General features: G+C 38.7%; 1 protein-coding gene across 1 annotated transcript; it reads left to right on the top strand.

Annotated features, from left to right (window-relative positions):
* Positions 1 to 18: 18 nt before the first annotated feature.
* On the top strand, positions 19 to 12,430 carry LOC115441857 (guanine nucleotide-releasing factor 2; the record flags this gene model as incomplete). Its single annotated transcript, XM_037445153.1, is given in 20 exon segments — positions 19 to 134; positions 422 to 536; positions 1,136 to 1,243; positions 1,588 to 1,698; positions 2,505 to 2,615; positions 3,135 to 3,247; positions 4,048 to 4,071; positions 5,605 to 5,710; positions 5,937 to 6,044; positions 6,575 to 6,674; positions 7,218 to 7,313; positions 7,444 to 7,551; positions 7,946 to 8,150; positions 8,599 to 8,610; positions 9,703 to 9,862; positions 10,002 to 10,140; positions 10,250 to 10,507; positions 10,769 to 11,022; positions 11,862 to 11,993; positions 12,278 to 12,430. Coding segments are annotated over 20 exon segments (2,529 nt in total), but the record flags the coding sequence as incomplete, so codon positions are not given.
* Positions 12,431 to 12,460: the final 30 nt, after the last annotated feature.

Genomic DNA, 12,460 nt, shown 5'->3' with positions numbered 1-12,460 from the left:
TGTTTGTATGTGCGGCAGACTGTCGCTGCAGTCGCACAGCAGCGGCTCGCTGGACTCGATGCTGAACGTGTCCGCGGACGACGAGCGCGCGCACGACCACGTGTTCATCACGCAGCCCAACAACGAGATACTCGGTGCGTAACGATGCCTTATATACTATACTTATACACAAAAATAATTGGCATATGATTGAACCTGTCTAGAAAAAACTTAATCATGTTTATTTCAGTTAGTTTTTCGACCTCTTACTGTCTGCTGGCCATGATTTAGCAAATATCAAAAATGATATAACTGAATGACGAAATGTACATAGCCTATAACTTCAGGGTTGTAAATTTAAGTTATACGTTATGTAAGCGGATACTGTTATTTTGAGTAATACAGAGAGTCCGTTGGTGAAGGTATGTGTATTTGTTTCCAGCGCTGTGCAGCTGTAACAGCGTGGGCGAGGTGCGGTCGTCGGTGGAGTCGCACGAGTCGCACGTCAACTCGGCGCACATGCATCCGCACTCGAACCACAATCGGTACGTCCACCAGTATGTACAATGTTGATTTTTTTTATTTTATACATTATTTTCGTTGCTTGTTTTGATTACAGCACCAAGTCTCGTCGTTGCTTTTCTCATCATGTTGGTATACTATCATTTTATGCATATTGTTGTTCTAGCTATATCATTTGTATGATTTCTAAATCACATTACAGTGTTACATCATTCGTCATATTGAATGCCTTTGTTTATGTAGGGTCGAGGTAATGAGGACTATCTTATATGGGAGATAAACGAAAAAAAGTGTCCAGCAGTAAGAAGCAGATTACAACTCATAAACACGATGGCTCTAGCGTAGCAAGAGGGTATGACATTCATTTAGCTGTAGTAAACAGGGTGAAGTGTGCTGAGTAGAATAATTTTGAAAAAATGATGCACAGTAAAGCGGAAACTTGTTTTCTTGTTTAATTTAATTATATATCCTACACTTATAACTTATGTCGCTATCTTTAAAATTGACCTATTTCCTACCGTGGTGCAAATATAATTTGACGGACACATTTTCATATACAGAGATGGTTCTTCTTGCATCTACCCTCCATATTTCTGTTGGAATTTATTTAATTTTTGGTACGTCTTGTTTCCAGTTTCTCCAATGAGTCCGGCTTCGTGTCCGTGGGTCACGCGGAGATCTCCACTGAGCACAGTTTCACATCGTCTTTCTCTTCCCATCACTACTCTAGCCATACGGACAGGTACATTCGGTGTATTTATTCACGATTTATTTTTTACATTTGTGTTAATTCACTGATAATTGCACAAATTCATTCACTACTTTGTCGTTATAATTGTTTGTTGTTCATTCATTTTGCATTATTTTCTGTGTTTTCATGACAGACATATTCAACGTAACGCTATGCAAATTATTTTTCGACTTTGTAGGTTTCGAGCTTAGAGTACCAAATTCGTCTCTATGGCTCTTAATTTACCAACACATGTTTAATTTTGTGGCGGTTACAATCAAAATTAAATATAAAAATGTTTAGCACTGCGTTGATATTGAATATGTGTGTACAAGCTTTTGTTATTGTTTTTGCAGTACTTTTAACAGTACAGACTGTGTGACCGAAATGAAGTGCACAGTACAAAGCTTTGAAAGCCGCATGAATGTAACCAATATGAACTGTATAACTACGCACCATTCCACAAAGTGAGTGTCCTTTTGTGTAATATCACTGTACAGTACATTATTAGATATATACTTACATAAAGGTTAATTTTAGATTTTAAATTTTGTCATTATTCGTTCTGTGTAATGTTGCACTAACGTATCTCACGTCGAGTGTTTTAACATTGAACGAGTTTTGGGTTTTATGGTAATCACAATTTAGTATAGTACCATACTAGTATAATAAAAATCGATTGTAAATATAATTTAATTTGGCTTTATATGAAAAAAAAATGTGGCGACAGTAAAATTTTGTCCTGGTTTGGTTCGGTGAAGTGACATTAAGTAGAAAGAAATAAAAGATTTATTATTGAAACTAAAACAGTATAACATGTAACAAGTAGTGGCATATGTTTTATTTTTATTTGGTTTGTAGCTATTTTGTTATGGTTCACTGAATTTAATAACTATAGAAAAGTAACACCACATTTTGAGCACTTATTTAGACAGATTATCATTATTTGTTTGGGAATCCGTGGCCTGGATTCCTTAGTGTTATAGCTGATCAGTGGTACAGATGTGCTACATACAACATGATTATTTACGGATGACTGATGGTACTTTGTTACCCATAAACATTTTAAAATTTATAGTCTGAAAATGAAGCCGTATACGTTCTACAAAAATTCCAACATTCAATAACCCATATAATATCAACAGAGAATATTTTTAGTTGTATATTAGATAAACTTAATATTAGAGAACATTGTTCTATTGTCTAAAGTTAAGGCTTTTAGCAGACGAACGTGCAAAATAGTCAGTGTTTGTAATATATTGTATGTGTGTAGACTGGCGAGCATCACGTCGGACGAGAGCGAGACTCCGCCCGAGCTGCCCGCCAAGACGCGCCGCAACATCCGCGCCGACGTGCAGCAACACTTCCCCAACGTCGAAATTAGGTATCGACATTGACTTTTGCCTCAATCCCATATATTTTCGTACAGGCTGCCATAATTATGTCGACTGGTGAGGAATAATCATCTATCATCAATCGACAATATTTGGACAAACCTTGACTTATCATCACTTGCTGTGTTACTTTGTCCTGGTTGTATGAACATATCAATCATATGAATTGCATAAATTGAAGTACCCTGTTGGAAGGCTGTTTATATTTTTATGAAAGTCATTATGTCGAATAATTGTCACGCGAATTTTATGCCGTCATGCTTTCGTGGAGTTGGCATTGTTTGGCCATTATGGGAGTTTATACTTTAGACGCTTAGTACGTACTTTTACTTTGGTTTACATTGTTTTAATTCCATCTATGTACTTATTTATCTTTTTTATTGGTTGCAAATACAATTAGAATATTTATTAGTCGGAGTGTTGTGTGTGTTTACCTATGTTTCGTTATTAGTTTTCGGTATATTTCGTATAGAATGATATGTAAGTAATGAGTATCGCGTGTGGTGCAGGGCGGCGTGCTCGCTGCACGGCGAGGCGCGCGAGGTGCGCGAGGCGCGGCCGCACACGCTGGCCGACCACCACCCGCCGCGCCCGCCGCCGCTGCCGCTCAAGAAGAAACACAGTCAGTACCCACTCCGCTCTTACATTCATCTATCTACTCATACCATAATGAAGGGTCCACCAGACACTGTGATTACGTTTTTACTCAATTTACACACCTTATATAATTCTAAATCGTTATTACAATTGAATCTAGATAATATATAAACATAAAGAGTGTATTTATTCAGTGTAAAATCGTTTCATAGCGATACATAACTTATTTTTTTCATTGATCAATGGTTGGTGTACTGTATAATTTGGAGATATGGGATAAATTCTAATCAACTCACGGTTCCGTTTACGCTGGTCATGCTGTGGAACGATATGGATGAAACATGCATGCTTATGTGTTGTTATGCAAACTGTCAAGTGTTTGAAGAATCGATGTGATGTTACCTCTGAAGTGTTGAGAAGGATGGTACTGTTTGTAAGGAACGCGCACGTGAAATGTTTCCGATTATTGTTTCAATGTCACGCCGCCCTGTGTCTGCTGTCATTCACATCATTCACAGTGTCGACATTTTATAAAGAGAGCTTACTATTGGTTTTGAAGTTTTCGATCATGTCTAATGAACGTTAAATATGTGTGAAAGCAGTACCAGTGTGTTTTGCTAGGACCACAAAAACACCAATTCATGCATACTTATCATGTGTTACACATGACCTAAACGTCAAAACATATGGTAGAAACACTCATCATGTTGAATTTTTTCACCGGCACATTATAATCTTATGCTCCCATCTACTCGGGATTGTTTGGTACGTTTATATGTGGGCTATAACGGCATGTTTGTCTGTTGTGCCGGTGCGGCGCGGCAGTGTTCCAAAGCGTCGCCTACAGTGGTGAGTGGATCAATGCATGCTATGGCGCTATCTGGTACACAATCAAATAGCAAACCGAACTTTGTATTGACTCGATACGTTATTTTTTTCTATATAAATTGTAGTGCATTCGTTCGTCGATTGCAGAGTACGTTTTACATAGAAAACTATTTATCTAAACGATGTTAATATAATGATTCGATAATGTGTTTTGTTAATTCTTATTCATCCAAGGTTTCACTCCAAGATCTGGGACATGTTGGAGAAACGATCATTACGCTTATAGTGCTCACCACGGCTTTTAGATCATAAGGATAAATAATATAATTTTATTATTCATACGCAGACTGCTTCTATGTGAAACTCAAACTCACTCTTGTATACTTTAGATGTAACTTTCAAACTCAATGATCTCATTATTATTTTCATTGATGTCAATGCACTTAAACACATATTTAAAATTTTATTTATTACTATTAAAGACTAAGATTATTATTATCAGTATTAATAAAACATAATAATATTGACAAGTAACACGTCCAACTAAACAGGCTTGTTGCCCCCAAACGAAATGAGATCACAGAGCTTGAGAATCATAAGACGGCCGGCTTGCTTCGACATGCAGATGAGATGTATCGCTTCGCCGCTTCCTGTTGCGGAGCAGTAACGCGGGCGCCGCGGCTCGTTATCACGTCGGATGATTAATGTTATTAACGCTTCGACTCCGCGGCCTTCACCCTGACGGCATCAGGCGGACGAGTGCCGTCCAAGCTTTTAGTGTATCTTATTATTCACTAACTGTGAGGTGTGTAGAATTCACCGCTGTAAATATTAGTTTTTATTAACGTCAAACCTGGGTAATTAAGCTTTGAAATGTAATATATGTAAATATGGACGTAGTGTGGATGTAAGACTTTTCAGAAAATAAATTCAGCAGAGTTTTTTTTCTCATAAATTTCTCGCCATCTAAGGCATAAATTGCATTTTAACGTCCTTGTTACTAATTCTTGGTATTGTACTATTTAAAATATATCGTTTTCTAAAACATTTATTCACAATTTTTAATTAGTAATTATTCAATCTTTAAACTACAAGTTGCCCATACGTCATCGGCCCAGGATAATGGTTCCCCTTGTATAAGAATTTGGAAGGTAGTCGTTTTGCGTACGGACGGTAGGACTCTTGCTGTTTAGCTTTATTTACAAATGTAATGTAAAGAGAGTAGACTACAATAGCGAGTGCAGCTCTAAGCAGAAGAAGATAAATTCCTTTTTCTTCAAGACATTACAAAATTATACACAGTACGGACAGGGCCCGCTTACCCTGGTTTGACTACATTGTAGGTGCACCGCACATCAGGCTGTTACGGGCACCGCGAAGCAAACATGACACAAGTATTGCTTATACTAGGCTCATGTACCGGCTCGTTGTCGTATAGCACATTAGCTGTAACATGGCGGTAGATCATTGTCTTGTGAAGATCAGTGTGTGAATTTTACTACACCTTGTTGCGTTTATTGTGTTATCAGTGATGACGTAAAGATGTTTGTCCAGTAATGGCGTACATGGAGATGTTCGGCAACTGCAGCCACCCGCCCAACAACGCGGCTGCGCCGTCTGACATGTTCCGACATTCCATTCATACCTACAATTTGGCCAGGTAATGTGTCATTTGTGTTTTGTAGTACTAGTAAAAGAAAATTTGTAAACAGTTTGTAATGTGAGGCATAGTCAAATTGTAATATTTAATGTGTCAGTTACTGTTTCACTTTCTAGTCCCAAATATTTGTAACCATGGCTAAACATCGTGATTCAAATTTTGTAATAAGAATAAATAAATTGTGAAATAAGACAATTTGTAATAACGAAAGCGTTGACTATTACAGTGCCCAGCAAACCAGCACGGGGATAATCAGCATGCAGCGTCATCAGCAAGTACAGCGTTCGATTGCTCAGTCGTTTACTGTTCAGCACTTTGGAAATCCACCGCTCAGGTATACATTATACTTTTCATTGCTACACCTAAAATATTGTTGTAAAAAGTCTGATAAATGCTTGCAAGAGGTTTTAGCCATTAGAACTGCTCAAAGTGTGTCGCTCTTTATGAACGTATTTTCTACTACTACTCACTATGTACAGTCAGCCACAAAAGCAGCTGAACAAATTCAAAACTTTAAAACGTATTTACACATTAACTTCAACCTAACTATTCTTTTGTCTTTATCTAAAAATAAAAGTAACATCCTATAAAGTTTATTTTAGTGAAGAAAATACGATTGTTTATATGGAGACAAAAGTTAAAAGGCGATTTGCAATTTTGAATTTGTTTAACTACTTTTGTAACTGAGTGTACATAGTCGACTGTTTGAGTTGGAAAACATTTTTGTTTTTTTCTTAATAGTGACAGTAAACATAAATCCGGTAGGTACTAGAAAAATGTTTAATCGGTCTATGTGGTAGAAAGCGAAACGTAATTACAAAACGACAATCCCGAATACGGGCTATAAATTTGTTTTTTTTCCAGTGGATCCGATGACAGTGTCAGTTTAACGACGTCGAGCGGCACGAGCCCGCTGCCGCCGGAGCCGCCCGCGCTGCCGCCCAAAATGAATAAGAACAAACAGGTTAACATATTCAAATATCAAGCTTCATTTAGGCGGAACAGTTATTGCTAGCAACAATCGTATGCAATTATTACTAAAAATATTCGTTAGGTTATTATTGCATCATACGGCTTAGGCGCAGAGGTGAACTAAAACCCACATGCAATTATAGCACAAGCTAATTCCCACTACGACTGTTTACGTAATTTTTTTTTTTCGAATGTGGGAGTATCCTTCATATTTCTTTATATCTGTCAAGACTTATAAGATTATTGCTGAGATCAGGCGAGTATTGCCTGTCAAACCGGACGAGAATTGCCTCTATTGCGCATTTACAGATGAGGGATCATTTTTATCTCCTTTCAAGAATGGCATGTCGTGCCAAAAAATTACTCAATAAGTAAACATCACTTTGAAGTCCTTATGCACCCGGCTAAGGTGTATAATCCTGAAATAGTGATAGACAAATTCTTTTAAACATTAAGAATTATTCTGAACATTATGAGGTAAATAACATAATTAACGAGAGGATGTCCCAATAACCATATAATTATTTACTTGTAGGTTCAGATACATTCGAGCAACGAATTGCTGCCCCCGCCGTCACCGCGACCCTCTTCTCACAACAGCTCTGCCGATGAAACTCTATTGAATAACATCGTAAGTGAATGTAATATTACTTATAACTTTGAAAAACTGGATAATAATGTTTAATAATTATTTTTATAAAATAAATATAAAATTATGATGTATGAATATTTTACAAGTGAAATAATTGTTGTATTTCCAGAACTCTGATGACTCGTTTGTGAGCACGACAGTTCCGGGCAAGTTCCCGCTGGAGGACGAGCTGGAGATGCTCGTTCAACAGCCCACTCCGTCGCCTGTACCCTCACAGGTATGATAGTTGTTACGATATATTTTTATGCATTGCTGATTTAGACATTAATTGTATTTTTTTTAAGTGATCAAATAAACTTGGTTGTCATCATGTACAATTTGCGAACGCGGTGCGCGATTAGATTCAAGATTCCTATTTGATAATTAGTGATAAGGCCTTAGTCCACCACGCTGGCCTCGCGCGAATTGGTAGACTTCATACACCTTCGAAATTCCTATAGAGAACTTCTCAGATGTGCAGGTTTCCTCACGATGTTTTCCTTCACCGTTAAAGCGAACGATAAATTCACAAAGAATACACACATGATTTAGAAAAGTCAGAGGTGTGTGAACTTGGGATTTGAACCTGCGGACAAATATACATTAACTCGAATAACTGAATGATTTCACAGCGAAGTGAAGAAAGTACAGAGCCAGCTCCGGTGAACAACGAAAATTCAGCGAGCCCCTCGACCGGCGGCGGCGACTCGGAGGACATCATCCTGCAGACCGACATCAGCTCGTGGCTGGTGCTGAAGGCGCCGAGCAAGGACGGGCCCGAGGTGCGCGGCGGACACCCCGACGCGCTCATCGTGCTCGCCACCAAGGCTACCAAAGGTGCGCACCGCGTCTCACATGCGAACATTGCATTGTCCTTGAATGAAACCCTAATAATCACATCCATATTTAAAATCAGGGTACAGGCATGAATGCATTTGGGTAGCTCTGTGATTTCCATACATTCGTACATTGCTTACTTCTTCCAACTCGGTTCAAACACCGATATGAAATCGGTTTCATTATTATTACATTGAAATCAATTCTTTTTTAATTATTCTCTAATTAATTTTAAATTATCTAAAGCAATGAAATAGTTGCTAGCATAAAGAATAAATATTTAATGTGAGGGTAGCTTATTTACAAAATGATAATTATCCTGAAGCTATACATATAGGCAAGTTAATTAAAATGGAATCATTTAATAAGCCGGTTAAATCTTTGTAAACTTCTTGATCATATGCTTCTAACGGCCTAACCTCTGAACTGTCATGCTTTCACTTTACAGAGACGGACGAGTGTAAGTGGTTGACTCATTCTATGAATCGGGGCTGAAACAAACTCGCTGGTTTTCTATTTACTAATATAATATTAGCTATGCTGATGTTGCTTGTCAAATATGTATGATGCTATTTTTCTTATTAAATTGCACATGCCAAAAATCCTTAAGTGCACGAAAGCAGAAAATAGATTATAATTGAAGCCGAAAAAAACTAACGCTTGATTCACAAACACGTTACGGTGTGCAATCGAAATTTCATCATTTAGAGTACATAGTCTAGAAGTAGTCGCAGCTTTCTGGCCTCGTAATACAAAGATTGTTGATATTACGAATTATTTCGAATTTATTCTAAGTCGTAACTAAGTAATGTTGCATGCGTGCGTTAATAAAATATATTCGCTGATATAGTTGGTATTTAAATTTCGACTTCGCATTATAAACTACAATTTTCGCACAGCGTCTTTTGAGCTTCAGCACAGCATGACAGGTGACGTAACCTTTGTGGGCTATCAGTTACATTACTCTCGTATGGGATATGCAATATTTTTTTACCTACAAAAATATGTCACCAGCTTTAGTTTAGCTTACTTAAAAACGATTAGAACGACTTATTCCGAGGCCACTACATACAAAATCAGTCTCATAGTCACTTGACTTCGGGATTATGATTTATAGATGTGTTGTCCCTATGCAAGTGCGTTTCAAAAGTATTATTGAAAACAGATATGGCCTAAACGCCATTAGTTAAGTCTTGTCTTCGTGTTAGTATTCAAATTATGAAAATAAAAATACTATTGGTTTATTAAATTTTTTATGTTAAATAATATAGTGTGGGACAAAATAAATCAGTTTAACAAAAGTATTATATTGGGGTCCACTAATGTGTTATATAAGTATGTTATCGCATACGGCGAAATTGAATACACGATCCTAACGTGGACCTTTGGATTGATAGCAAAACTGAACCAATCAGAATAAAGTTTGTTTGACATGCTAATAAATGACTTTTGATTGGTTTATTCTTACCATGGGTCGGTAATTGGCATCCGGAAAGAGTCGTTCAGTAGTAGTAGGTGTGTGTGGCGTGTGCTGACGGTGTGTTGTGCGCAGACTTCGCGTACCAGGAGGCGTTCCTGGCGACGTACCGCACGTGGGTGCCGCCGGGCGCGCTGGTGGCGCGGCTGGTGCGGCGCGCGCGGCACCACAGCGCGCGCCACCAGCCGTTGCGCTCCACGCTCGCGCTGCTCACGCGCGTCGTCGCCGACCTCACGTACGTACTGTACTATGTACCCTATATTCCACTGTGCCGTCAATAATGCTACACGTCTAAATAAAAATGTAAACGGTACGCTTTTTTGTATAGGTTGTAGAAAAAAACAAAAAGTGAAGTTGCATTTTTTTTATTACAGATTGGCAGATTTGGATGTTACCCTTATGAAAGAGATAATGGAGTTCATATACTGGCTGGTTGACATTGAGGAATTGGCCATAGCCAAAGCCCTGAGACAGATTCTAGTCGATAAACAAAAACAGTTGCATTTCCAACAAGTAAGTATTATGCTAACATTTCAATGGACTAAAAATTAAATCATTGGACAACTTGGTTGAGATGTGACTTACCATAGTTCCAATATTAACAGAATATTTGTAATTTTAGACCAACAATAGATACGAATATGAGACGCCGTGCTACGGGTCAGTATCCCTGCGTCGCGACACGCTTCTCGACTTTAAGGCGACGGAGCTTGCGGAACAGATGACGTTACTCGACGCGGCGCTGTTTATCCGCATCACCACCGCCGAGGTGCTCTCGTGGCCGAGAGACCAGTCTGAAGAGAGCTCGCCGAACCTCACTCGATTCACCGAGCACTTCAACAAAATGAGCTATTGGGCTCGTTCCAGGATTTTGGAACAGGTATTAATTCAGATGTTGTTTTTTTGTGTATAAATTACGACCGTATTTAACAAGGCTACATTTATCAACGTTTTAGTTTCATGATATCATAGGAGGCATTTTTACATCCACTATTGTAGTGGAATGCAGGGAAAATAATCAGGACGAAAAAAAAAAAAGCGAAATTACTTATATTCCGTGTCGGTAACGAGGTATACTATAACTAATGTGGTACTTAGAGTTTACACAGGATTTTTTTGTAATATTGTAGTTCATTTACAGGAGGAGGCTCGTGAACGTGAGAAATACGCAAGCAAATTCCTAAAAGTGATGAAAGCCCTGCGAAAGATGAACAACTTCAACTCGTACTTGGCGCTGGTGTCTGCGCTGGACTCGCCGCCCGTGCGCCGCCTCGGATGGCCGCGATCCATCGTCGACACGCTGCACGACTACTGCACCATTATCGACTCCTCCTCCTCCTTCAGGACCTACAGGCTTGCGCTCGCCGAAACGCAACCACCTTGCATACCTTACATGTAAGCTTCAATGATTATATTATTATACTAGCTTTTGCCCGCGGCTCCGCCCGCGTTATAAAGTTTTTCGGGCTAAAGTTTTCCGTTATAAAAGTCACGCTATATATTTTCCCGGGAGCCTATGTTCTTCCCGGGGTCTCAACCTGTCTCCATACCAATTTTCATCCTAATATGTTGGGTAGTTTTTGAATTTAACACGTCCAGGCAGACAGATGCAGCGGGGACTTTGTTTTATAATATATTTTTGTAGAACTTTTCAAGAGGAACAATCCCGTCATACATCATTGTTGCATAACTTTAACAGTTTACGCAACGGAAGCTCTCAAAACTAATAAATTTTCCCCTTTTTTGCAACATGTTTCATTACTGCTCCGCTCCTATTGGTCATAGCGTGATGATATATAGCCTATAGCACTACAGGAACAAAGAGCTATCCAACACAAAAATATTTTTTCAGTTTGAACTGATAGTTCCTGAGATAGCCATTACTGCTCCGCTTCTATTGGTCATAGCGTGATGATATATAGCCTATAGCACTCCAGGAACAAAGAGCTATCCAACACAAAAAGAATTTTTCAGTTTGAACTGATAGTTCCTGAGATAGCCATTACTGCTCCGCTCCTATTGGTCATAGCGTGATGATATATAGCTAACTCTTCAGCTTTATATAATAGTATAGATTATGCTGTTGTTATTTATTTTTTTAAAATAAAATTTTAACAAATTTTAAAGTTTCAAAATGAAGTATCAGTTTCAATTCAAGGAATAATTTGTACTGTAATATAATTTGCTCGTTATATTTGTATTGCAGTAATAAAAACTAATATTTGTACTTGCAGTGGTCTAGTCCTACAAGATCTGACTTTCGTCCACATCGGCAACCCAGACCTGTTGCCGGATGGAAGTATTAACTTCACCAAGAGGTGGCAGCAGTACCACATCATGGAGAATATGAAGAGGTTCCACAAAGAGTGCGTGTTGATTTCGTTTACGTTTAAATTTTAATTTGGTGAATAGAATGCTGAATCATTTCTTGTCTGACTTATATTAAGACAAATTATTCTAATTTCGAATAATTAAGTGTTTGGTGAAATGAACAATTTCACAAGCTTTTTTGTCAACTAGGGCATCTGAATTGTCTGCTCAATTTGGTTTTATCACTTAAGAACTATTACTTCCGACACTATGTAATTTTTTTATTACATTTATTGTTTAGTGTTGAATGTAGTGGTAATAAGAGTTTTCCATCTGACAGCAGGCAATACAAGTTCAAGAAAAACGAGCGCATCCAGGCGATGTTCAACGACTTCGACGACGTGCTGAGCGAAGAGGCGATGTGGCAGGTGTCGGAGACCATCAAGCCGCGCGGCGGACGCGCCCGCGCCGCGCCCGCGCCGCCGCCCGCCGCCGCGCCCGCGCCCGCGCCGCCCGCACAGAC

Source organism: Manduca sexta, unplaced genomic scaffold (genome assembly GCF_014839805.1).
Source record: "Manduca sexta isolate Smith_Timp_Sample1 unplaced genomic scaffold, JHU_Msex_v1.0 HiC_scaffold_1255, whole genome shotgun sequence".
In the NCBI taxonomy this organism is placed as follows: Eukaryota; Metazoa; Arthropoda; class Insecta; order Lepidoptera; family Sphingidae; genus Manduca; species Manduca sexta.
Note: the sequence above shows the minus strand (reverse complement) of the source record. Positions and strands in the feature narration are given on the sequence as shown.